At 38.6% G+C, this 27,557-nt stretch overlaps 1 protein-coding gene and 1 long non-coding RNA gene across 10 annotated transcripts in view; one reads left to right on the forward strand and one right to left on the reverse strand.

Annotated features, from left to right (window-relative positions):
- Nucleotides 1-27,475, reverse strand: part of LOC106663075 (supervillin-like) — a 107,462-nt gene extending 79,987 nt beyond the window's left edge. For 4 of the 9 annotated variants that reach the window (XM_024228268.1, XM_024228265.1, XM_024228267.1 and 1 more), the window contains exons 1-3: nt 8,001-8,178; nt 3,948-4,002; nt 708-922 (exon numbers count right to left, since the gene is read on the reverse strand). In XM_024228268.1, coding sequence (XP_024084036.1) covers nt 708-922; nt 3,948-4,002; nt 8,001-8,046 — 316 coding nt within the window. In that variant the 5' untranslated portion in view covers nt 8,047-8,178. Of the gene's footprint in view, nt 1-707; nt 923-3,947; nt 4,003-8,000; nt 8,180-27,341 lie in introns of those variants that run through there. The other 5 variants (XM_024228263.1, XM_024228264.1, XM_014387631.2 and 2 more) reach the window with 4 other exon arrangements.
- The window catches only part of LOC106663077, a 51,925-nt gene that overhangs the window by 20,915 nt on the left and 3,453 nt on the right, over nt 1-27,557 (forward strand). The gene's annotated exons all lie outside the window — the stretch shown is intronic.

Consider the following 27,557-nt stretch of genomic DNA (forward strand, 5'->3'; position numbering starts at 1 on the left):
AAAAGGTCTACTCAGGACGAGGTACAGAAGGCCTTGTGGCCACCTCTTTTATCCCTATCCATTAGCAAAAATACGTACTATTATTTCGATACTTGCTATAAAAAATATTTTCATTAAATATCGTTACTATCGAATATCAATTCATCAAAAAGTTGATAATGGTTATCTGAAATTCGATATCTACAGATCAAAATGTTTGCTAGTTTTGTCGATAACAGATATTACAAAATCGCTACAAACTATATTAATATAGCAATATTAGATATGTACATAATATGACATAACCATTCCTAACTATATCGATGTATTTATAATACATACATCAAATGATCGATAACTCGTATTCTATGCACGTCTGACGTCCGTATATGGAAGAGCAATGACGGTTAGATCTAAGACTGTCGGTATGCCATACGAGGGCGATACGATAGTTTAGGAATGGCCCTTCCGGCCGGGACGTTCCTTGCAAACAGAAAATAATAAAAAAAAAGTAAAAATTTCTTGTTTGTTGCGCCCCGCGTGGAATTTGTTGACAATTGATGTGACGTGAAGTGGGCGTTCGCCTGGCAAGGTTTTCGAATAAACGCCTCCTCGAAAATATAATATTAGAAGCCGTTTTTCACTTCCGCGGTCAACGGTACTCGAATTTAGACGTCCTCGATTCTTCCAGCATGTAAAATCTCGATAAATAAATTTGAACCACTCACCAGTGTTGGCCTGAGTCCTGAGCCGGGAAGCTCTCGTGCTTCTGATCGGCGAGGGGAGCTGCTGCAGCTGCTGTTGTTGCTGGAGCTGCTGCAGCTGCTGTTGTTGCTGCAGCTGCTGTTGCTGTTGCTGCTGGTGGTCGCGGGGCCCGAACTGAGCGGCGAGCTGACGCCTCCGCTCCTCTTTGTACCTCGCAATCCTCTCTTCACGACCATCGCTGGAAAATCGAGAATTGTTTAGAAACATTGAAACGACACATTTAATGTTGTTTGTTAATTTACAGAAATCTTAATATCGGGATCGATTCTAACGAGAAAAATCTACCTTTTATATTTTTATTAAGTGACTCAAGTTATTTCAGTTAAACATAGTTAATATTTATGCAGCCACTGAGCTTTTAAGCTAGTTCATTATCTTTTTAAAACAATTTCACTGCACAAACAAGGATTAACGAGTCTAGACTTTTTACACAGTACGAATCTACCTTTCCACGTGATACATTTATTATAGGGCTTCTTGTTGAGAAATAGGGCATAATTACAGGGTTAAAAACCATTCTCTTGTTTTTCACAAGGGGTAGCAATACATTAATTATACTTAATAGGCCTGGAATTTTGATTTTGTATGAAATATTCGTTATTTTTCAGTCCAGAAAACGTTATACTACTAATTACTGATTAATGATTTGTATAAGCTCAAATTTGCACAAGCATGTACAATCATAGAATGTACAGAAGCGCGTATTACTTCTCGCAGACCACCGGGAATTCCAGTTGTTGTAATTTACAATAAATTACCGACAGGTCACGAGAATCACCCACCAAGGGTTTGGCAGTCCGGGGTCAGACCTAGGTCTTACCGACTAGTTTGTGCTCTGGGGGCTACCAACAGCTAAGTAATTTCATCCCCCAACGCAATCAGTTCTTTAAACTAAACCCATTTTTTTAGGGTAGTGAAGTACTCGAAATTCCTCAGTGACCCTTTGCACCAATTATATAATTGGAGTATTCATTATTGTATATCACGCTAATAAATACATTCACTATCAAAAACCACTAGGGACACAAAACTATCAGTGTTATGTACAATAGGACAACACTGTTTCGTCCGAAAACCTGAACTACTGGGAACCAAGAACTTGTCGGGTGGCTTTCCTACACACTCTCTATATGGAGCCAAGGAATTGCACCCTTCAACCAGATGGGACACGTCGAGCAACCTTTTCTCTACGGCGAACATTGGCCCATTATACCACTATTATAATTACTAAATATAATATTGTACATAGGACTAAAAACTACTTGGGCAGCTATAAAAATAATGAAACCAAGTGGCTTAGATGTTTAATAGATTGTCCAATGATATGACAAAATTAGCTAGTTTGAAGATTGTCACATTCACATTTTATTATGGCTGTGTTGAGAAATTGTAAACATGAAGTGAGCGTTTCTGAGATAGTTAATATCAAAGTGGTCATGGCTAAATTGGTTGAATTAATCCATCAGTTACAAACTCTCTGGATCAAGGTATAGTCTTGAAAAAGAAGCAAGCAAATTTAGTTGTTAATGCCAAGCTTTCGACCTACTTTAAGGTCATCATCAGGACAAACCACCTTAAATATGTCTTCAGCTTGACATATTTAAGTTTTTTTACAGTCTTAGCAATGTTGTGACTGAATCGGTCTTCAAGGAAATTCGAGATCGCCTGTAAAAAAAACTTAAATATGTCAAGCTGTAGACATATTTAAGGTTGTTTTGCCCAGATGATGATCTTAAAATATGTCGAAGGCTTGACATTACCAACTAAATTTGCTTTCTTCTTCAAGACCATAATCCAAGTGTTCTTAAGTGATAAAAATGGTCGATACTTCTAATACATAATCGATCAACGCCGTCAAAGTAAACGTGGCTACGTGCAGTTGGTCAGGTATGCAGTGTTAGGCTAAAATGACGGGTAAAGCAAGCTGATGTAAAAGTAAAAACACCAAAAAGGACGACATAAAATCAACCTCATTTCGTTTTCATTAAACCAACTGGTTTAGGTACTCCTATTATGAGTTCTTCATAAACTGTATAATCAGTGGTGACAAACTTGACGTCATTGGACAACTGACCAGATATTGAGCAAGAAGCAACATGCTTAGCCAAGTCCACTGTAACGTCAATAGACAATTGGTCAACATAACAGTATGGAATCCATGATCTAGTAATCTTACTTTCGAAGCTTTTGGCAAATGTAACCACGTCTTTTGACGTTATAAGACGATCGGAAAATCAGATCTGCCATTTGTACTTAGGTGTCTCTAGGCAATTGACCGAACGAATTATTCTGTCATTGGACACCTGACTGGTTTACTTGTGGATCAAGTAAAAATAATATAAACAAATTCACTAGTTTTCGTGGTCCGCTTGACCAATTAATATATTGCAATTAATTAAGGTTTTTGCTGAGATAAAAAAAGGCAGTGTCACGAGCGGGATTCGAACCCAGGACCTTCGGTTTGATACCCCGCTGCTCTACCACTTGAGCTATCGTGACCTCGATCCACTCGGACACCAACTTCCCATCTCAACCCCACCTTTGAATTTTCCCACCTTTTTGCCATTTTTCAAATATGTAATCTATTTGATTCTGGGCACAACATATTAAATTCACTAGTTTTCATGGTCTGCTTGACCAATTAATATCTCACAGTGGTAGAGTAGCGGTGTATCTATCCAGCCGAAGGTCGTGGGTTCGAATCCCGCTCGTGACACTGACTTTTTTATCTCAGCTAAAAACCTTAATTATTCAGAAATCGTGAGATGCGGTCTGGTGTGATGTAGGTTTCAGAAAAACATTTACTTTATCGTGCCAACGTTTCGATCTTTATTGAGATCATCTTCAGGGCTCAAAGTGTTGAGAGAGGGGCACTCTCAACACGACACGCAAAAATGGCACAATTGCACAGAAGACAAACACTTTGAGCCCTGAAGATGATCTCAATAAAGATCGAAACGTTGGCATGGTAAAGAAAATGTTTTTCTGAAACCTACATCACACCAGATCGCATCTCACGATTTCTGAATAATTATCGATTAACGGTCACTAATCACCACACATAAAAACCTTAATTAATTGTAATGTAAACAAGTTTGGACTCCCTTCAAGCAAATTATTGAGATTTTAAACTAAAAACGTGATGAAAAGAACCAAGCTAATAATTCAGTAAGAAAGTAGAAAATTAAAATTAAAAAAATTACCTCATATTGTTTGCCGCGACCATTCCAGTACGGTCGCATCTCCCGACGCACTCTTCTAGAAAAAATAAATATATTAAAATAATGGCTATGATAATAACATAAATATAAATATTTTTCGGAATAAATCCAATTTACAAAAATGTTTAATTATAGAAAATCTAAGAATATATAAAATATAATGATAGATAAAGAAAAACTAAGAAAACAGGAAATTTCAACATTATTAAAAGTTCACTATTTTTCGTGGTCCGCTTGACCAATTAATAACATTCAATTAATTAAGGTTTTATGTTAAGATAAAAAAAGTCAGTGTCACGAGCGGGATTCGAACCCACGACCTTCGGCTTGATACGCCGCTACACAACCACTTGAGCTATCGTGACCTCTCGAGGTTGTAGAGAAGCGGCGTATCAAGCCGAAGGTCGTGGGTTCGAATCCCGCTCGTGACACTGCCTTTTTTTCTCAACTTAAAACCCTAATTAATTGAATATTATTAAAAATTTGGGAAAAATAGAATTAAATGTATAGTTAAATCAATATAAGATATATAATATATTATAAGGGAAGGAGAAAATAATTTCCTAACAAAAATATGTTGATTAAGTCAGTAAAAATAATAAACCATACAATTTTTGTGATATAATACACTGATGGACAAAATAAATGCACCATTCTTAAATTTTAATGCCTTTAGGTGTAGTCATATTTCGCACATCAAAAATAGGTTGGATTGTAAAAATAAGCCATTTAAAAAGAAATTATTTATGACCTAATTCTAAAACAAATTATTGAGTAAGAACAAAAAATTAAAAAACAAATAAAACAAAAACTTTTTTGCCCCCTTTAATACCGAGTATTTCCACCCTGGCACGAAACACTTCCGTTAAACGCCTTTACATTCCTTGGTAAAGATTTCTGATAAAATCCTGAGGAATTCTTGCCAATTTATCAAGAACTCTTCTGGGTTGTTAGGATCTGGGTTTCAGGGTCGTACTCGTCGCTTAAGTTGGTCCCAAAAGTGTTGGATTAGGTTCAAATCTGAACTTCGAGCTGGCCACACCACTCAATTCCTCATTCAGGTAGTCATCCGCAATGCTCTATGGGGCCTGCATTATCCTCCATTAGCAAGAATCTCTCACCGATCTGGAGGGCACATGGCACTATATGCTCTTCGTGTCTTACCTAAAGTACCTCGGTGAAGTTAGAGATCTTCCTCTCACAACGACCGATTCAGTCAGAGGCGTCCAAGGAAATGCTACTCCAGAGTATAAATGACCCACCGTAGTGGCAACCAGAAGAACCATACAGCTTGGGGCGTACCTTTCTTTCGATCGTCCCCATATCAAATTACGCCTATCTAAAGATTTTGTGGCAAACTCTCACCTCATATGTAAAGAGAACAATCCCCAATGTACAATTCCTGAGGTTACTTTCATTAAGACCCTGATGACGGATGGTTCATCTCTCTGATCTGCATGCCTAGGTCCTGTCCTGACCTACTAGAGTATTTCTTTGAAACCCCAAAGAACCGTTCTATTGCAAAATGATTTACACTCAGTCTCCTGGCGCCATTGCACTGGCTGTATCCTTCCTCAATAATATTATGACCCTGACTCTGTCATGCCCATGGGAATGCCTTATGGGATTCATTGGAGAAGGTTTAAGAATAAGAATAATATCAAATGAGATGATTGAAGGAAAAAGTTTAACTAAAAGCGAACGTTAACCATATCAGAATGGAAGGGCACAATGCTACTTTCAATGTTAAACTCTCAACGATGGGGGAGGGGGCAAACGGCACTATATTCTTCGGTACCTCTGTGAAGTTAGAGGTCTCCTTTCATCGCACTACAACCAATTCTGTGCAGGCGTCCAAGGAAATACTCTCCAGAGCATCAATGACCCACCATGTAATGCAACCAGAAGAACCATACAGCATGGAGTGTACCTTTCTTCTGATCGTCCCGGTATGAAATTACGCCTATCTAAAAATTTGAGGCCAACTCTCACCTCTTATGTGAAGAGAATTGGGCCCCAATCTTCCAATGTCCAATTCCTGAGGTTATTTTTATTAACCCTTCTTCTTACGGTCCTGGAGGAAATCGAAACATTTCAGACTTGACTTATGAGATTTTTTATCTCATTTCCCTTAATGCTGCGGTTTCGTAGACCCTAATCAAGGATAAGTCATCATCTCTCTGATCTGTACGCCTAAGTCCTGTCCTTGCCTTCTAGAGGGAAACCCTGTTTCTCTGAAGCAGCGAAAAATGTTTTAAACTCAGTCCCGGCGACATCGCAATGGCTGTATACTTCCTCTAATAATATTATGACCCTGACTCTGTAATACCCACAGAAATGCCTCACTGGAGTCATAGCAAAAGTTTGAAGAATAAGAATAATAACAAATGAGATGAATGAAAGAAAAAGAGTAACTGAAAGCGACCTGTAGGCGTAGCAGGATGGAAGGGCTTAATGCTACTTTTTGTGCAAATTGGGATTAATCAGTACAAATGTAAACATAGCATTATCTACTGTTTCTTTTGACTACGATAGTTCCTAATTACCTGTAACTAATATAGAAATATAATTAATTTAATTTTAAAGTAAATAAATTGAGTAGTGCGTTAAATCTGGCCATCAGTGTATATATATAAAAATGAAATCAACGACATGACAAAATTATTGATCACTGAGACAGAAGTTATTAATTAATAGAGAGAATTTGTTTAACAAAATTACGAAATGATACTAAAAAATTTACTTAAGGTAATTTATTGACAATATACATTATTTTACCAAAAGGAGTATTTTGCCCATATTTAGTCGAATGATATTCAATTTAAAAAAAAGTTTGAATTAGAAACAACATAAAGTTAAAATAAGTAAATATAGACATACTATACATACATACACACGCACGCGTGCGCGTGTGTGTGTGAGTGTGTGAGGGAGAGAGAGGGAGAGAAGTTAGTGAAAAATATAGATTGTGTACGAGAATAAGGTCAGAGATAGAGGGAGAGCAGGAAGAGAAATAAAGAAAGATATACAGATTAGAGAGAGAGAGAGAGAGAGAGAGAGAGAGAGTGAGAGAGAGAGAGAGAGAGAGAGAGAGAGAGGGTGGGAGAGAGAAGTAAGAGATGAAATATAGATGGAGCAAGAGAGAGGGAGAGAGTGAGAGAGAAGTTAGTGAAAAATATAGATTGTGTATGAGAATAAGGTCAGAGAGAGGGGGAGAGCAGGAAGAGAAATAAAGAAAGAGATACAGATTAGATAGATAAACAGATAGAGAGAGAGAGTGAGGAGCGAGATAAAGGGGAGAGAAAAAGAGAGGGAGAGAGAAAGAGTGAGAAAGAGAGAGAGAGAAAGAGAGAAGAGATGAAATATAGAAGGAGAGAGAGAGAGAAGTAAGAGATGAAATATAGAAGGAGCAAGAGAGAGAGAAAGAGAGAGGGGGAGGGAGAAAGAGAGAGAGAGAAAGAGAGGGAGAAAGAGAGAATAAATTATAATAGGAGTGGACTATTTTTTAATCCGGCCCGGATGACCAAACTATTTGTTATTAATAAATTAATATGTAGGTTGATAGCTGAAAAATAAAAAGTATAAATAATTTGGTAGTGGGATATAATTTTTCAAAGAGAGAGAGAGAGAGAGAGAGAGAGAGTGATTTAAGTTAAAATATACATAATAATTCAAGATTTCACTTGTCTGCAAACTTGGTTGTAGAATGTAGAACGAGACCAGTTAAAAATAGGAAGATGTGGAAGTTTATTGACAGAAAACATAATTCTGTCAATAGGAGTATTCTTACTATAGACAGAGAATATTAGGCAATATGAAAGAGTCTATTATGCCTGGTCATGTACCTCGGTACAGATAATGTGGGTAAATGCAAATTTGTTTTTTTTATTTTGGAGCAGCGATACTATACAGCGGACGGAATTTTCATTTTAACGCTAGTATTACCGGTTTCAACCCGCAATTTGATCGTTAATCTTATATGGCTCACGGCAGCCAGCGAGGCCGAGCGGACCGTCGACACGTCCGTCTACGTACCGAACAATCTGACCAGGGCGGTGATGTCGAAGATCTTTGCAGCCATTTTATCTTCACTCCTCCTTTGTACTTTCCACCAGTGATTTCGTTCTTCCGACACCTAAAAAAACTACATTCTAAGACAACGACACAGCACTAAAATTTTCCTCGAAAGCGGTCGCCATGGAAATTGGTTTTGCAGACGAGATTTTTTTTTTGAAATTTTGAAAAGGGTCAAAATTCAACCGGCTCGGAAACCATGGCGACGGATCAAATGTTTATTTTTATTTAGAACTTTTTAAATTCAATTTACGATTAATTGTGAAGCAAATCGATTTCAAGACGTCAAGGATTAAGAGGTTGAGTATAGGTCAACGCTTTACAGCTGGAAGGTCTCATGGTACCAATCCTTCCCGAACTCACTTATATCGCTTTCTCAATGTTCAGGCTGAGAAACACCCCCGGTGACTTTCCCTTTCTCCAAGTGATGAATAACCATGTCCCAATTGAAAAAACAGCAACACCGAACGGATCCCAATCTATTCAATTCAACCGACATCTGTCCAAACATGGGACCATCCATGACGGTTGACATAAAACGTGCCTGTAAATAAATTCCAGTATACACACGGTCGCCTCTCGGAATTGGGTCGCAGTTAAGTAGAAGATTTGCGGGTATCAGAGCATAATGATGCAGGCCAAATCATCAGGGCCGTACGTGCGGAAATGAACCAGAGCATTCTTCTTCTTTTTTTCGTTTAAGGTTTTCTCCCTCTGATTCCGCATCGCTGATGAATAATTAAAGTTTCGCATATAAACTGGAACTTGTGTTGGCTGTATATATCGTGATCATTAAAAAAAAATATAGTCTGCCTTTCCTCGCTGATTTTATCTGCCGGGCAAGGTCCGCTTATCTCCTAATGATCTATATATCATATTGCCTCTACTACCTCTCTATATATCAATTGTTTTGTTCCTCTCTGACTGTATCTCTCGCTCTGCCTGTCTGTCTGTCTGTCTGTCTGTCTGTCTCTCTCTCTGTCTCTCTCTCTCTCTCTCTCTCTCTCTCTCTCTCTCTCTTTTTCTCTAATTATCTGTCCACCTATCTATGTATCTACTAACCATCTATATATTGTATCTATCTCTATCTTTCTATATACATATATTTATCTCTCCAGCAATCTAACAACACAAACCCACACACACCTCCCATTTCTAACATTCTTTTTGCCTGTACATAATCCTTCCCACTATGATCTAACTCTAACCAGCTAGGCTCCCAATGTCCAAAGTGTCTCAAAAGGGAAGGAACGATTCAAATACGGTGTCCTGTGCCAAGACAGGGGACGATGAGCATATAAATTCGAATTTAAAAGTATCCTTACGTATTTCTCAAAGGTATCCAGAAGGAAAACGTCGGATCTGACTTTTCTTCTCCTCGGAGGTCGGGGCGAGGCGCGCTCATCCCTAAAAATACACGGCCGGATTCCTCGGCGGCCTTCCAGTTTATGACTCAGTGGGACGGGGCCCTCGACCTCCTCCTCTTCTCCTTTTTCTCCTCTTCCTACTTTTTTTTCTTTCTTGACCCCCTTTTCTCGCCTCTTCCAGCCCTTCGATCACCTGTTGCACTTATCAGACCTGTTGCCGTACTCCTTAGAAAGATCACGCACACGGTGAAAGTAGAATTTTGTAATCCGACACACTCCACGGCCCCTCCCTGGGCGTTATCTGGATGGACCGGCATCTTGATCTTTTATTAAACATAACGGGCGCCTACATGCGGACCTCGGCTAAAGTCATCCTGATTTGCAGAAACTGTTGAATAACTGGTAAAACTGGAACACCGGGACGAAATTATCCCCACGGAATTTCTCCGGGCAGAAACGCGTCGGAATGTTGTAGTCAAGGACCGTAGAAGTCGCCCCAAGGGTAACACTTTGAAAAAGACAAAAACATATAAAGGAAAAAAAATAATACAAACTACCCAAATCGTTTTTTGCTTTGGCAGACCGTAAGATGTCAAATTTCTACCAACCAAACAGTGGTCTTGGCTATCTCGGTTGAACAAGCGTCCAATGTCATCAAAGTGGAAGTGACTAAATGTCTAATGTAATGATGTTAATGTGGTTTGGCGAAACTAGGGTAATGCAAGTTTAGGTAAGGAAAAAAGGAAGAAATATGAAGTCATCTCCAAATCACCGAATCCCTCCTCGTTGGCATTGGAACAACCCAACAGGTCAATTGCGATCATTAGTAAACCATTCAGCTTAGCCAAATTTTCTTCTCATTGGACATTGCCCAAGTTAATTAAATGTCATTGCACAATTTAGCAACCAAATAATGAAAGAAAACGAGAGAGCGTACATAGTATAAAATATTTCTATAGATAAAGGGTTAGAAATTTGGAGAGATAGAAAGACGTAGAGATCATAGTTAAATACAGAGTAAAGTATGAGAAAAACAGGGAGAAACGTACAGCATAAAATATACAGACAAGGAATGAGGGGTAGAAGAGTAGTCATTCTACGGAGAGAAGGTCAGAAAAAATTAACTGAGAGCACATCTGACGCGATTGTTCAATTTTTGCAGGCTATGTTCTATCTGTTGACTATTCCGTTCCTTTCAGCTCATTTGTCTTCCTAAACTGAATTTATTAATCCGCGATAGAAAAACATCTTTAAAAATCTTCGCCAGCTGCCAGTTTATTGATCGTTACGATTCAAAACAGCCTCAGGCCATCAATGATGATCAAAGGGGCTCGAAAAGAGATGGCCCATTGGCTCGAAGTGGTACGCGGTCATGTTCTTATTGTTCCCATGCGGGCGGGTCACGATTTCTACAAATTGTGGACAGCGGATGGAGATCCAAAGAAACGTTTGCCCATTTTCACCGGTATTGAAACCCCCGATTCATCCCTTAATCTTATTTTCGATGTAAAGCTCTTTTGAATCTGTAGTCGGATGTAGCACGATTTCCTTTTATAGCCAATACCTAACTTTACAAAGGTAGCTTTTAAATAAAACATTATATATAGAATGAATAAAGGCGATTAGAGCCAAGAAGGGCTAAGAAAAGAAGATCCAATTGATGTCTCAATACGACAAACCGTCCTGCTACTTTGCTACGCTGACCAATGACATCATGGGTATGAAGGGCAATGTAGTTGGTCATTTTTTCTGGGCTGTTTACCTTATGAAGCCAAAATGAACTTAACTACAATGAAAAAAAGATATTTTTTTTTAATTGTGCAGAAATATCAACTATGTCTACTATGGTTACTCTACATCTAATGACCATTGACGTCCCGAGGCGAATATCGTCTTGATGAGGTTTACCTACGTCCACCTTAACGCCATTAGAAAAAGCTTCAATAAGTTAACCCATTTTTATGACTAAAATTCATTTTTGACGTCAATTCAAAATCGTTTGTTCGGTGAAACTTTAGCCACGCCCATTTGTTGGCATCGACCTCAGTCTATTTTCATTAAACAATCAATTTGTTGTCATTATCAATTAACTATAGTATCGTTCAGATGGACTTTGCCCGACCACTCTTAGTCATTTCCACTTTGACGTTATTAATAATTTAATCAGTCGACTTTAATCTTCGCTCACTTTGATTTATGTGATGGCCAACAGATTTAACCACGCCTACGTTTTTACTTGAACATTTAGTTTCCAACTTAGCCACGCCCCATTTGACAAATTACTGATATACACTGAGAGGCAAAAAAAAGTGGTATTAATATTTATAATTATCTGTGTCTGAAAGGTGGTTCTATCGGTACCAACATACTGGAGGTTATTCAAGAAGGCATGGATAGGAGATGATCGTTTCACCGATTCGAATGTACTCCGTAATCTACATTCTGCAACTGTTGAGGTCAAGCGGCAGCTTCAACAAGTTAGAAACGTTAATGTCAGTTTACGCAAAGGTGGCCCCAGGCATGCGGTATTCGATTCCGAACATTTGCCAAGTGTCTAGATGCACGTGTTTGCATTCGCCAAATAGTCAAGTATACACACATGCGAGGTTCGTACGTCCACCCAGTGCGGAAACAGGGAATACATATCTGCCAAGTGCCGTGAGAGTCCTCAACTTACTGTGTACAATCATGATGGACAACAGTGAAACTGTCATTGTGTCATTGCTGCAGCTGGGACTGTTTCGTGTAGTGGCTACATTCAGTCACAGAGTACTGTTGCCCCATTATACTTTCGATCCGTTTCCACGCATCGAAAAACTTGTTTCGATTTTTGCGATTTGGAAGAGGAGCGTTACAAAGCCCCTAATCGACGATTTATACATGCTACGCAAGGCCCTACACAGCTAGGATCGTTGGTGACTACTTAGAACGGACTTCAATTTAATGTTTGGACAGGACGTAGTCCCGACTTAAACCCTATCGAACACCTTTGGGACAAGTTGTAAAGGGGGTAAAAACCACCGAAAGGTCCTCCATAGCTACCAAGATACCGGAGGTTACTCAAGAAGGCATGGATCAGGTCTCCTTCATGTCACATCTCAGACAGACGATCGTTTTATTGTTTCGAATGTACTCCATAATCGACATTCTACCCCTGTTGAGATCAAGTTCAAGACTTCAAAAAAAGCCAGTTTATGCACTGTAAGGTGAAGACATTCAGAAGCTGGATGACGTGCGAAAAGGTTCAGCACTTATGACAAAGCACAGAACAATTCGGTTAAGTTTCGCAAGAAAGCGCATCAATTGGTCTGAGCAAGATTGGACTGAAATCTTGTTTTGTGATGAGTCAAGGTTTTTGTTCGAGGTCTTCGACGGCCGAGAGATGGTTTGGAGAAGAACAGGAAAGCGATATATCCCCGCAACATTTTCACTCCGGAGAAGCTATGTAAGTGGTAGTGTTATGGTTTGGACAGGAATTCTAAGGAAGGTCTACCAACTTGATCTTCATCAAGGGTTCCCTAACAGCTGCGCGATAAATTGAAGAAAGGTTATCGCAAGAAGTCTTGCCACAACTTGGCCGACGATTTTTTTTATGCAAGGCCCCGTACAGCTAGTATCGTTTAGTAGTTTAGTATTTACTAAAAAAACTAAGGTGGTCACGTTTTGGCCTCAGTTTATTTATTTACCACCCTTCAGACATCTATAGGCCTTTAACTTGCCAACCTTAGTTTCGATCTTTTGGATCTATTTGATCTGTTAACCATAAGATTTAACCACGCCTATTTGTATAGTGTTGTTCGTTCAGATTCCAACTTAACCCACGTAAATCACTGATAAGTTAAGCCACTCCCTATTGACGGCTTTGGACGATTGATATGATATGATTCTCTCATCTAATTAAAACTCACTTCAAGGGTGGAAAAACGTCTGTTTTTGGAAAAAGGATGAGGATGTCTAAAAGACTGTTCGCACCTGCAAAAGGCCAATTTTCGGAATCCCGGCCGAAATGGCACAATTCCGTTTATGCAAGGGAGGCGTTCGAACAGTCGTGAGACTGGAGATGAAAGGACGTTGTGCAGGACAGGCTGCACCGCTACACGGCTGTTGTGCAACGCTCGTGAAATGTCAGACCCCTCGGCCGCTCTTTGCAATTTTTCCAATTTTGTTAAATCATCGCTCGTTTTCTATGCTTTTGGTCATACATTAAAAAAAAATCAGACATCCCCCGGCTTGATCACAACCTTCTCGTTATACAGGTCACCACTCTATGATAGACACTGACAATGTAACTTTCACAAATTATTTTAAAATCTGTGTTTATTGCTCCGAACAAAATAAAAAGTATTAATTGAATTGATTTTATATATTACAGTAAGTAAAAAAAAAAAAAAAATTATATTAATAGTCCGTGGTTTGTACCCTAACTTTGTAAAACTGTGGCCAACTGCCAAACTAAACCAAAGGCACCCCCTCGTGTTGGTTCACCAATTTGTTAAACGACTCCATGTTCTTGGATTGGCGAAATAACCAATGACGTCAAAGTTGTCGTGCCTAATATGGTTTTTTCCGTTTTGGGTCGGTAGTTCCATCAGCCATGTATGTGTTATGTTTAGTTTATAAAACTTCAATACTAATGTATTTCCTTACACATCTAGACCGTATTTATTTAAAAACTACACCATCTCAACGTATACTTGTATGTTCTCTGTTGATATAATATCAAAGTTATAATGCTCAACTACTTTTTGAAGAAATTCACCTTTATATTCTTCGCCTTGGACTACTACGAAGACTTCTGAGACAGAAATCGACTTTGACAACTAAGACAAAGCTAACACTGTACAAGACTTTAAGATCAATATAAAGCATGGAACTGTGGGGTACTGCCAAGCTTTCCAAAGTACAGGTACAGCACACCCAGATCTTCCAATCGTAAGTCCTTAGACAAATTGTCATAGCACCTTATTATGTCACTAACCTCACTATCTATAATGACCGCAACATTCCTTTTGCCATCACTGATCCGGTCCAGATTCCAAACCCTCCACCCCAACCTTTCGAACCATCCTAACCATAGTGCTCAACCCTTCTCCACTCATTCCCATCCTGACAACCCGCCACGTCGCCTCAACCGACGGTGGGCCTCAACCTTTTTGACACCAAATCATACACATTGAGTGCCATCAATGGCTGGCTCCTCAAACCATGTGTTCTACCGGTGCAGTGCTGGTATTAGTCCTAGTTGTGTGTGTGTGATACGTTAAACATGTGTAAATATTTGTTTAGTATACGATCATGTATAGGTAACCAATAAATTTAAATAAATAAAAATTCTTCGCACTACTGACAACTAGCGGGGGATCATGTCTTACATCGCGTGTTGGACAATTTCTTTTACCTATTTTTAAAAGGTAAGCACTGCAAATGTAGTGACTTACTCTCAACCTGCTGATGATTGTACTATAGAATGGTTAGGGTTGGTTACTATAGATTACTACTACTACAGAATGGCACTGTGGGGTATTGCCAAGCCTTCCAATATACAGCGCATCCATCCCTTCATTGGAAAGTCCTTAGACAATTTGTCAAAGCACCTAATTATCTCACTAACCTCACTATCCACAAAGACTAAATACTATAGATGGTATCTTTATCAAGACAAATAATGCCCTACCAAGGGATCCTTCCTTGCAGGCCCAGGCAAAGTCCGACCATCAACTCTGGTGCCTGGGGGTAACCAAGATGGAGGTAATTTCCCCCCTTATCTTCCTGTACCCTATCCTCTCCTTTTTTTATTTCCCTTCCTTACCCCCTCTGCTTTGGCGATGGGCGATCAGTCCTACCTTAAAAATAACACTGAACCACGGGAGTAGATTATCCAAGCGACTCTACTAATTGAGGTTGGTCTCGTGGTGGTCAACCGGAGCCGGAGATCGATGCCTTCTCTATCTCTCCGGGGGCCTCTGAAAGGCTGTGCCAGAAACTACAAAACTGCCTATTGCAAGACAAATGTATGGATGTGCCCTTTTCAGGGCACTTCTGAACTTGATTAGCATCGCACCACCTCGCTAGCCAAGGGATGTGACAACCCATGCATGTAAAACTTCCTGTTGTTCTCTTTGAGAACACTGGGGGCCTGAGAAGTCCCCTTGAGGATATGTCCGGACGTTAAAGAACCTCATGGGTCACAACGTCCATGAGTAAAGATAGGAACATCTTTCTTTCTACCTACGTTAGCATACCGGGCATTCTTCTGCACTTTTGGAAACTTATACACTTTCTCCCATTTCGTTTGAATTTCCATTTTAAAAATCCTTTGGATGTCGGAGGACGTCATTTTAATCCTGGCTGTAGAGACAATTTTGGCCAGTCTACTTCCTATCTGTTCCTATCAGGGATTCCAGTGTGACCTTTTACCCAAAACAAAGTGACATCCTTTTCTTGTAACGTCATGCCATAAACCTGTTTAATCACATCCAATAAAATGTGTTCATATTTCCCGTTTATATGGAAATTATCGATTTGGGTGATTAATGGGGGTTCAACAATTGCAAAATGAAGTCAACGACGTATTTATCCAATTAGTGGGCTGATGACGTCAAGTGAACATTGCTACAGTAACGTACGTCACGGACATTGTTTGATTGGCGTATTGAGCGATGACATCAAAGTAAGCCAGGCTTAGTTGATGAACCGTGATCAGATCTAATAAATTATTTCTTCTTTTTCTTCTTCTTTCACACATTTAACATTGGTAGGTCTTAACTACGTCCTGCCCGCGTCCGTCTTTTCTTTTAACAGACCAACTTATTCAATCGCCCTATGGGCCGTGCGGGAGTGAAAGAGGACCTGGATCGAGTCCTGTCTGAATCCCCAGCTGGTCCAAATCCTATGACTTATTTTCTGTTTTGCGACCTTTTGATACTTTCTGGCCAAGAAATCTGTCAAATGTGGTTGAATGCTGCAGACAGTTTGTAGAAGAGTACAACTACGCTTTTACCGAACACAATACCAAATTTCAGACATTAACCCTGTCCGTTTAATTCTATGCAAATCGGTTGGAATTAGCATTGAACAGCATGACACAATCGTCACCGTTGCAAAGGTCAACACCCTGACTAAAAATTTCTTCTAAAAACCGGCCTTGTGAATTTGAATGGAGTTTCAAGTCGAACCAACCGAGCTTAAATCAATTATATAAAGAGGGCATTATTGACTTCTTCAGTGAGCTAGAATTGAGACAGATATACGCACTAAATTGGAAGATAAAATACGGATATGATCTTATTTATTTTAAACGTAATATTTTATTATAAATAAAACACTAATGGACTGGATTTATGACCATTAATCGAGCAGGCCTTGCTTTGAGACCCAAGGGAGGTCAAAGTCCGACAGAACGAAGTTGTACATCTGGCAAAGGGCGAAAGTGCAAGTTTCCTCTCTAACTTCGTAACCGTCGTCCACGTAAAGACAAAGTTCTAGAAACCTATTAATATATCCCCGGTGAAAATCCACCAGCCATGGAGAACCAGAGAAGTCTTAATGAATTTATTCCTGGAGATATTAAATAAATGACTAAGCCAGTGACGGTAGTTTTATAAAGGAAAAATGTTTAATTGTTATTTCCGTTTTTAAACAAGCCACCTGCTTATCGTTTGAATTTGATCTGAGGTCTTTGAACAATTTAACAACTCGTTAGAGCCGATCCAACCCTCAGATCCGCCGGTCTGGAACCGGCATCGGTCATGCACCGAATCTCGTTCCGCGGTTCTTTCGTGATCGGCCTCTTTTTCGATGAGGACGGGAAGCACTCGATGACGCAAACGGACGGAGATCTACGGATTTTTTTAATTAATAAGCACAAACAGCCGTGTCGTAACTGCCACGACGTAAACAGGGGCGAGATTCTGTTACGAGGAAGAGGAAACGACCGGCCGTCTACGCCCTGAAACCGCTGAATCGTTTAAAAAGTATTCTGCAAGATAGCAAAGAATAAACGCAAAGTTTCAAAGAAGAAAGGCATTGTTAGCCTGAAAACTTTAAAATATACGGCACATGCTGTGCTTAACATAGAAAGCACTAAAGCTAACGATCTTCGGTACTATCGAATATAGTATATTATATATATATATATATATATATATGTNGACAAACGCAGTATTAGAACCTTCTTTGGCTAGGCCATCCGCCTTTTCATTGCCATGGTGTCCTGTATGTGCTGGTATCCAAATAATGGTTACCTTGTTCTCAAACCTGAAAGAGATCCTATTGATAAGATCTATAGTTTCCTCCACCAGTCGTGAGGTTGACAAATCTTTTTGTAATGCCCTAAGACTAGCCTGACTGTCAGAAAAGATGTTAATATCTTTTCCCATAATTTTATTTTCCATAAGTGTTCTACAAGACACATTGATGGCTCAGATTTCCGCCTGAAAAACGGAGGTGTTATTGCCAAGAGGGGAGGAGATGCTGATTCCTAATTTTGATTCGGATTCCTGCACTACTCCCTCTACCTTTGATAAGTGAACCATCTGTGTAGCAGTTACGATGGTCATCCAAACTATAATTAATAAGGGGTGACTACCTGAAAGTGCTTTTTCCCCGAAGGGGTTTTAATCTTTTTATCACTAACGCTTAATAATTGACCGTTAACCTTACTCAAAGTTATGAGATTTTCGAGAGACATATGTTATTGCACTTATGATTCCAGCTGCCCTCGCTAATTAATCTGTAGCAGCTGATTAGCGCTCTGACCTTAACCTCAATGTGAAGAGGTGTGGTATTGGTTATGATTTCAAGTGGTAGGGTGGGTGTAGTTGAAAATGCTCCTGTCATCATCAAACAACCTAGTCTTTGAAATGACCTTAATTTATTACTATTCCCTTTATTTTCTAGACCTTTCCACCACACTAAAGCTACGAAAAAGAAAGATGTAATATGAGAAATAGGATGCTGCCCTGATGATGGTCTTATAAAGGCCGAAAACTTGGCAAGTGAACAGAGTCTACTTCTTTCTCTACCTGCTACGAGTATAGTTATGGGAATATCGATACATTGAATAAGAAAAGAACCTAGACGAAATTACAAATATCGATTTATATCGATACTAAAAAATAGTATCGTGTTTCTCGTTCAAAATATCGATATTTACAAATCAATTATGAGTGTTGATATACATTGCTACTAAAGATTTAAATGAGAAAATAGCTACCATTTAGCTACATAGGTGTAAAATGTATCGATATATCGATATAATTAGTTATTTTTATATTTAAGGGAATACACGAGAGAAAGTATAGAAAACATCGATATTTTGGATAAATCTAATATCGATACCCGTCCACAAGGAAGTTAAGAGAGTAAATAGAGACCAGGAAGTGTTGCCGCGGGACAAGGTCAAGGTTTCAACTCTTCGAAATCCACATTCATCTGTTTTATCGTTGATCCTTTGCTCTTTAACACTTTCTGGACTTGATTTCATTCACACGAAAACGGCGAATCTTGTGTCGGCTTCTGTTGGTTTCAAGCGTTAAGGTGACAATGGAAGGTCAAGACAAGGCGGGCAAGGCATGTCTACCTTTAAATCTTACTTCGGAAGGCTTTTCGATCAAATCGGTTTGTTTTCTTCTCGGTCGGTGGGATTCAGGACGAGGAACCGGGGAAGTGTGTGACTGGTGCCTTCGCGTATGAGGCAACCGGGTGTTACATCACCTACGTGGGAACAGCCGTACTTTCATTCCTCATCCGTCTACATATCGCCCTTTGAAAAATGTAAAAAACGAGTCTTTAAAAAATTCCCTTTCGGAGAAACAAATGTTTTTATCGTCGCGTGTCGATTATTCTCTTTAGGCAAGAATCTTTTGATACTCTTCCGATGTTTTTATCTGCTGTTGTGGATGTTTGCTCGATCATGACGCACGACGACCTCTGACGTAAAGTCACGTCGTCCTGGGACGGGGGGAAAAAGGTCGTTCAACTATTCACTCTTTCTAGCTCCATCATCGTTACTTCGTCGTTTCCACGGCAAAAGCTTAAATCGAGGGGTCAACGGATCTCGGCCAAATAAAACGATGGAGAGAATGGGCAGATAAAGATTGAACACCAAGCGGAGAGATGAGTAAGCATTTGGGGAGAGAGAGAACAGATAAGAAGACAAATAATGGAGAAGTAGACAAGATCGTGAAAGAAACAAAAAATGGTACCGAGAGATAAGATTGCAAGCAAGAAAAGCGAGAAAAAAGAAGAAAATTAATGAAACTTGAGTAATGAACAAAACATGGAAAGTGACCGAAGAAGATTATACAAGAATCTGTACGACTGCACTCTTATTTCAACAGTAGCAGATATAAAAATCACAATGAATGAAAATCTGCCAATTTTAAATTTAGACGGGGCGATACGTAAATAAAAACAGTTTTGGTAACGTTTCAAAGATAAAATATCGAATGTCTCACTGGAGGTGTCTGTCACCTGGTTCATTTTGGAAAAAAAAATAGATTTTGCTTGAAAGTATTTTCAACAATTTCACATAGAACTGCAAATCCAGCTCATTTCCAGCTGACAACTGGAGCGGATAAACATTTGAAAAATAAACATTCGTCGGCGTTTATCTTGTCGTGATAAGGATTTTCCATTCGGTTCCGATTGATAAATAAAAATTGAAGGAAAAGCGTGGAAAATGTAAACAAGTCGCAGACGCTAGGCGGTTCGATCAGGCTTGTCTATCGAAGCCATATATGTATAAAACAGATAGAGTGGCAAAGCTGGAAGAAAAAACCGATAAGAGTGATACAGAATTGATAAGGAAAGAGAAAGAAGAGATTTTCACCAACGACCGTGAAAAGTGACAAATTGATCCGAAGCGTTCCGTAGCAAATATTTTACCACACGGTCGTAAAGTTGGGATGGGCCTGAAATTAATTTCTTCCACCTCTACCGAGCAGAAAGTTGATTAAACAAAAAAGAAAAAACAAGGCTTTGCGGACCCACAATCAAAACATTCCAGAAGATTCACACATCCACTACTCCAACAATCAGTCTTTTGAGACATGTCAAGAAATAGCCAAACCTCCTGCGATATACAGGGTGTGTCAACTTCTATAGACCACCCATTTAAGTCGGGAACGATTCACTTTAGAAAAAAATGGTCTGATACAAACACCAAGAAGACCTTAGAAATTGATACACCCTGTATATTATGCCTGTAGTCAGCATTTACTCTTCTCTCACTCTCTCTCTTCCTCTTCATAATATACACATCAATATTTATTTTATATCTCTTTTAGTCATGTTTTATCCATCTATCAATTTCAAATATTTTGGTCCTCCGGGCCGGAATTTAAAAAAAATTATATCTCACTTCCCTATATTCTATTTTATTTTTCATCTGTCTATCAATCTTCATATTGGTTTATCAGTTCAAAACAGTTTGGTCTTCCGGGCCGGATTGAAAAAAAAATTATTATTCAGAAACCGTGAGATGCGGTCTGGTGTGATATAGGTTTCAGAAAAACATTTTCTTTATCGTGCCAACGTTTCGATCTTTATTGAGATCATCGTCAGGGCCTGGGATTTACAAACATTGTTTACATTTAACAAATACATTTAGGATGTGGAAAAGTGAATTTATGCAATGGAAAATATATTTTTTATATTCAATCATAGTATTTCTACTCACAAGTGTTTGTCTTCTGTGTAATTGTGCCATTCTTGCGTTGAGAGTGCCAGTGAGATTTTGCTGTTTTATGTTTATATACGTTGGATTTTGAAGGGGTTGGGAAGGAAGTCGGTATAGAAAAGACATTTTTGTATAAGGCCCTGAAGATGATCTCAATAAAGATCGAAACGTTGGCACGATAAACAAAATGTTTTTCTGAAACCTACATCACACCAGACCGCATCTTACGATTGCTGAATAATTATCGATTAACGGTCACTAATCACCACACAAAAAAAAATATTTCGTTCCCATTAACATTTATTGTCTCTTTCTCTCTCAATGTTTGAAAAGTATTAGGAGAACGGACAGACAAGTAGTAGTGAATTTGGTCTGCCAGATATACAATTTACAAACTCAAGATTCGATTGGAAAAAAAACAAGGCTTTGCGGACCCACAGTCAAAACATTCCAGGAAATTTATTCATTCCCTAGATTACACGTAGGGCTTTGGGATGACGAAAAAGCGTACATGTTAGACAAACGAGCACCTCCGGACGAAAACCTTCTGTAATCCCACTGAGCAGCACCCGGAGGGCTATCTTGTTGTTACAAAAAGCATACCCCTCCCCTCATACTTCTTCTGTCGGACATAACTCAGAAATGGCTGATCCTACCAAAAATTTTCCTTTCAAAAGCGGCGTAAAACAAGCTCTAAAATGGAATTGTACAATAAAAATATGAGATTCTTATTGAAAATAACAAAGTTAGTGTCATTTCCCAACTAGATGAGAAAGTTATGTTAAATCTGTTACCACCACGCGATTCCTAGCCAAAATTAACTTGGGGTTTGAATAAGAACATTTTTTGCTAAAGTTAATCGTTTTCAAAATAAACGGGGAGGGCCATCTTGTTTCAAAAAGCATACCCCCTCATACTTCTTCTATCGGACATAACTCAGAAATGGTCGAACCTACCAAAATTTTCCTATCAGTAAAAGCGGCGTAAAACAAGCTCTAAAATCGAATTGTACAATAAAAATATGAGATTCTTATTTAAAATAACAAAGTTAGTGTCATTTCCCAACTAGATGAGAAAGTTACGTTAAATCTGTTACCACCACGCGATTCCTAGCCAAAATTGACTTGGGATTTGTAAAAGAACATTTTTTACTAAAGTTAATCGTTTCTGAATTAAATGGGGTTGGCCATATTTTTGTTACAAAAAGCATACCCCTCACACCTCTTCTCACAGGTATAACTCAAAAATGGTGGATCCTACCAAAATTTTCCTTTCAGTAAAAGTGGCATAAAATAAGCTCGAGAATCGAAATGTACAATAAAAATATGGGATTTTCATTTAAGAAAACAAAGTTATTGTCATTTCCCAGCTAGATGTGAAGGTTATGTTAAATCCGTTACCACCATACCATTCCTGTCCAAAACTTGTGGTTTGTATAAAACCATTTTTTGCTAAAATTCATAGTTTCCGAATTAAAAGGGTGGATTATAGTTGATTCACCCTGTATATGATTACTGATTCATAAACTATCGATATAACAAAGCAGTTGTTATCAGAGAATGATCAAAGCAGAGAATGAAGGAATTCATTAAATGAAAATTACGATATTTTCGTATATCGATTATCGTAAGTATAGTACAATAGAAAAAAAACCTAGGCAAATATTGATATGGAACTATTGTTGGGTCGTTGTATAGGTATTAAGTATCGTACTTGAAACAAGATAAATTAACTAAAGACATCGAAAGCACCAAAATATTGGGTCTATAATTTATAATATCGTTAATTTTTATCGATTATCGAATTTTTCGATAATGGCTACTGAAGCGAGGGCAGAACAAACACAGAATCGTTTGTTGAATGTCGAAATCAACATCGATAATAGCCTCGATACCGTATAATAATCTCAATATCAATAATAATTTTAAAATCATAATATCGATAATATTATCGATACCAATATAATATATGTCAATTCTAATAACGTTGTTTTTTGGGTGCTAGTATTTTTTCTTATTTAACATTTTTGCCTTTATTCAGTGTATTAGCATTGACCAAATCATTGAAGTTGGTGAAGTTGGTGTCCGAGTGGATCCAAGTCACGATAGCTCAAGTAGTTAGAGCAGCGGTGTATTGAGCCGAAGGTCCTGGGTTCGAATCCCGCACGAGACACTAACTTTTTCATTTCAACCAATGATACTTGATTGAATTATACACTGATGAACAAAATAAACACCATTAGATTTCGTGGTCCGATTGACCAATTAACTTATTTCAATTAATTAATCTTTATGTAAGGTATTGGTTGAGATAAAAAAGTCAGTGTCACGAACGGGATTCGAACCTACGAACTTAGGCTAAATACGCCTCTGCTCTACCACTTGAGCCACTCGAGGTCAGGATAGTTCAAGTGGTTGGAGCAGCGGTGTATTGACCCGAAGTTCCTGGGTTCGAATCCCGCTCGAGACACTAACTTTTCATCTCAACCAATACCTTACATAAAGATTAATTAATTGAAAAAATTTTGCCCAATGTCAATACACCGCTGCTCTAACCACTTGAACTATCCTGACCTCGAGTGGCTCAAGTGGTAGAGCAGAGGCGTATTTAGCCTAAGTTCGTAGGTTCGAATCCCGTTCGTGACACTGACTTTGTTATCTCAACCAATACCTTACATAAAGATTAATTAATTGAAATAAGTTAATTGGTCAATCGGACCACGAAATCTAATGGTGTTTATTTTGTTCATCAGTGTATAATTCAATCAATTATCATTAAGTAATATTGTAATTATCGATTATTATAATTGCCCTTTTATATGAATCCTTGCCAATGGAACGTCAGAAGCAAAATATCGATAGTGGGTATCGATGTAATTATACAACTAAACCCGATGCGTTCTTGAATCGATTTGATGCTATCGATAATATCGATACTGCCTGCGGTACCGACTTTCTTTTGCTGAGGCTCTTGTACACGAACAAAACCAACCAAGCCGTGTGTCAAATCTTATTTTCACCAATTCGCTTTTTGTTTTTCTTTTTAAGCCGTTTTCTCCTTGTGAGAGGAAACCGCAGCGGCTCCCCACTATCTCAAATGTTCTGGGCGTCCGTTAGCACCTTATAAGGTCACCGGTTCCTCAGCGAGGCGACTTCGAGGTGAACGGCGCGCTTGCGACTTTTCCCTTGTTTTTCTGAGATTGGGAATAGGCCTTACACGTATCACGGGCAGGAGAAAATAGAACCGAGGGAAATTCGCACGTTTTAAAATCCGCAAAGATAAAAGAAAAATACGAAAGTAAAACGGTTTAAAGACGATTCAAAGGCCATACCGCTCTACCTGTCCGAAGGGTAGAACCTACCTAGCTTTACTTCGTCGGTTTTCCACCCCTCTCAGAAAATATTTATGAAACATCCCAAGCTTATCGCCCAGGCGGTATAAAAGCCAAAATAAAATTCCATCGTGATTAAAAGGTCTCCTTAAACCATTATCCACTCCGGTTAAGAATGTAACGCCATAACTTTTTAATTATTCTTTTTATCACGGCGAACTGGTTTCGACAGTGTCCAATCACTATGTACAATGGCATATCGGCCATACATTCTAAATATACACATAAATCACTTTCTTTCCGTGTCTGGAAGTGGTCCCAAATTATCCGGCCAGACTTGGGGCTTTTAAGTCTAACTGTTAACGTTTTTGAAAAATGTAACGAAGTAAAAGTTGTACAGAATTCAAATTTCATTTAAAATTGGGTGGTGGGTAACTAAGTAAGATTCTATTGGAGAGACTAGGTCAGGTTAGGAACTTTTTTTACCTTTTTTAATTTATTGGTAACAATTTATTTTACGCGTAAGGCATTAGAAGTGCAAAAACCATTTTTTTGGCAACTTATCTCAACACGCATCAAACAAATTTTTTTAAAGGAGTTTGTTTTAAAGATTTACTTCTCTAGAAATTAATAATTCTTTTTATGTAATGTCTTGGTTGAGAAGAAATTTTTCTAAAAAGTGACAAAGTAAGCTTTCCAGAAAAGACCATTTATGTTTAGTGGTCTAATCGACCAAATTATTTATTTCAATGAATTATTCTTTTTATGTAGGTTCTTGGTTGAGATGAAAAAGTTAGTGTCATGTGCGGGATTCAAAGCGGAAGGGTTCGAAGTGACACTAACTTTTTCATCTCAACCAAGAACTTACATAAAAATAATAATTACTTTAAATGAGTAATTTGGTCGTTTAGACCACTAAACATAATTGGTCTTTTCCGGAAAGTTTACTTTGTCACTTTTTAGAAAAATTTGGATCAAATTGTTTAAATCTTTCTATTAGTTTCTTACTCGCGATGACCCCCCATTTCTCATTTAGTATCTATGTTGTATAATATGTGTATATGTTTATCTTTATTTACAACTCTATCTGAACTATTCTTCTATGCATTTCTCTCTCTGTTTCTGTTATTTCTCAGTTACTTTCTTTCCCTCTTTCCACCGCATTTTTGTATTTTTTTATTAATACTTCCTTTGTTTTTATTCTCTTTTTTTACATCCAGGGTTTGTTTGGAATAGGTTGAACTTTATACAAACTATAAAATCGCGAAGATCAGAATTGAGATTTGTTGATTATTCAATGCCTACGCATTTCTGTCTGAATCATACTTTGAGTTAAGAAATGAAACACGAAGGAAAAAAAAAAAGGAATTTCAAAAATTTCAATTTCTTTAATTTATTTTCTTACCCATTTATTTTTTTTTTGTAACTTTCTTACTCCTACCATCACCTCAGCCCCTCTCTGTCTATTTATCAATCTCCCACACTCTCTCTCTCTTTCTCTCCCCCTCTCCCTCTCTCGTCCCCTCACTCTTTCCTCTTTCTCTTCACCCCCTCTCCCTCTCTCGCCTTCTCTATCTTTCCCCTTTCTCTTCACCCCCTCACCCTCTCTCATCCTCTCTCTCTTTCTCTCTCTTTCCCTCTCTCCCTCTCTCGCCTTCTCTATCTTTCCTCTTTTTCTTCACCCCTCTCTCTTTCTCTCTCACCCCTCTCCCTTTCTCACCCCCTCTCACTCTTTCCTCTTTCTCTTTACCCCTCTCTATCTTTCCTCTTTCTCTTCACCCCCTTTCTCTCCCTCTCTCGCCCCCTCTCTCTTTCTCTCTCTCCCTCTCTCACCCCCTCTCACTCTTTTCTCTTTCTCTTTACCCCCTCTCACTCTTTCCTCTTTCTCTTCACCCCTCTCTCTTTCTTTCTCTCCCTCTCTCACCTCACTCTTTCCTCTTTCTCTTTACCCCCTCTCTCCCCCTCTCCCTCTCTCATCCTCTCTCTCTTTCTTTCTCTNTCTCTTCCTTTCTCACAGTCCCTCACTCGCTCTCTCTCTCCCTCTCTCACCCCCTCACTCTCTCTCTCTCTCTCTTCCTTTCTCACAGTCCCTCACTCGCGCTCTCTCTCTTTCTCTCTCTATCCCTCCCTCCCTCCCCCTATCTCGCTCCCTCTCCCTTATCCTCACTCTCTATCTATCCATCTATCTATCTATCAATCTATCTATGTCTGCCATTCTCTTTCACTTATTTTCCCCCATTATTTTCTTCCATTCTTACTATTCCTATGTCCTCTTTTACCCTCTCTCCAACTATGCATACTTCCAGGTTCTGACTTTTCAAAAAGTGGACAATTGAGTATTCGAATTTAAGAAGAACTCAACTTAGACCGTGATTAATAGCCGGTGATTCATTTCATTTACAGATAAATTTTCAATTCGACAAAACCCACGGTTTATCGTCGTAAATTTGACGATATCTGAGTTTTTGTTGTTTATTTTATATTTTTTATAAAGAAATCCTCTATTTCTATAATATAAACTTTTTTTTAATGGACTGGATAATTATTAAAACGGGGGAAAACAACGGAAATTGTATTTACGCTCTGATTGACAGGGTTAATGTTTTAAAAATAATCAGTCCATTATTAAAGCGATTTAAATAACCTAAAAATCAATTAATTGCTTTTAAATTAAAAAAGTGTAAAATTATCGAGGCTGTTGTTCACTTTTTGGACTTGCCAAATTGGGCGTATTTAGAATACCTGGGGTTGGAAATAAATTCAAAAATGGGACGAAAAACGTTAAAACACGAGTCTGTTTTTTAAATAATTAATAATAAATAATTTTTCAGAAAGAAAAAATCACCCAGTGTCAGTTCAACATGTGTTAACCGACTCGCTGGTCAACCTAAAACATCGATAAATAAATAAAATAAAATTCATACCTATGAGCATTATCCGATTTTCATTGCATGTAACACTGCCTTGTTTGACCGTTGGTAGATAACAACAACAACAAAAAAATTATAAAACGAGCGAGACCGTACGAACCGGACGGTGATCGGCGTCAGACTGGTTTGAATTGAAGAGTGAAGACGGCCGGCGACGGTCCGCGGTGGGGGCCCAGGCCGGTTTGGAGGGGCGGCCGCGAAGGACGACTC

This window comes from Cimex lectularius, unplaced genomic scaffold (assembly GCF_000648675.2).
Source record: "Cimex lectularius strain Harlan isolate CLEC.00 unplaced genomic scaffold, Clec_2.1 scaffold265, whole genome shotgun sequence".
NCBI classification, from domain to species: Eukaryota; Metazoa; Arthropoda; class Insecta; order Hemiptera; family Cimicidae; genus Cimex; species Cimex lectularius.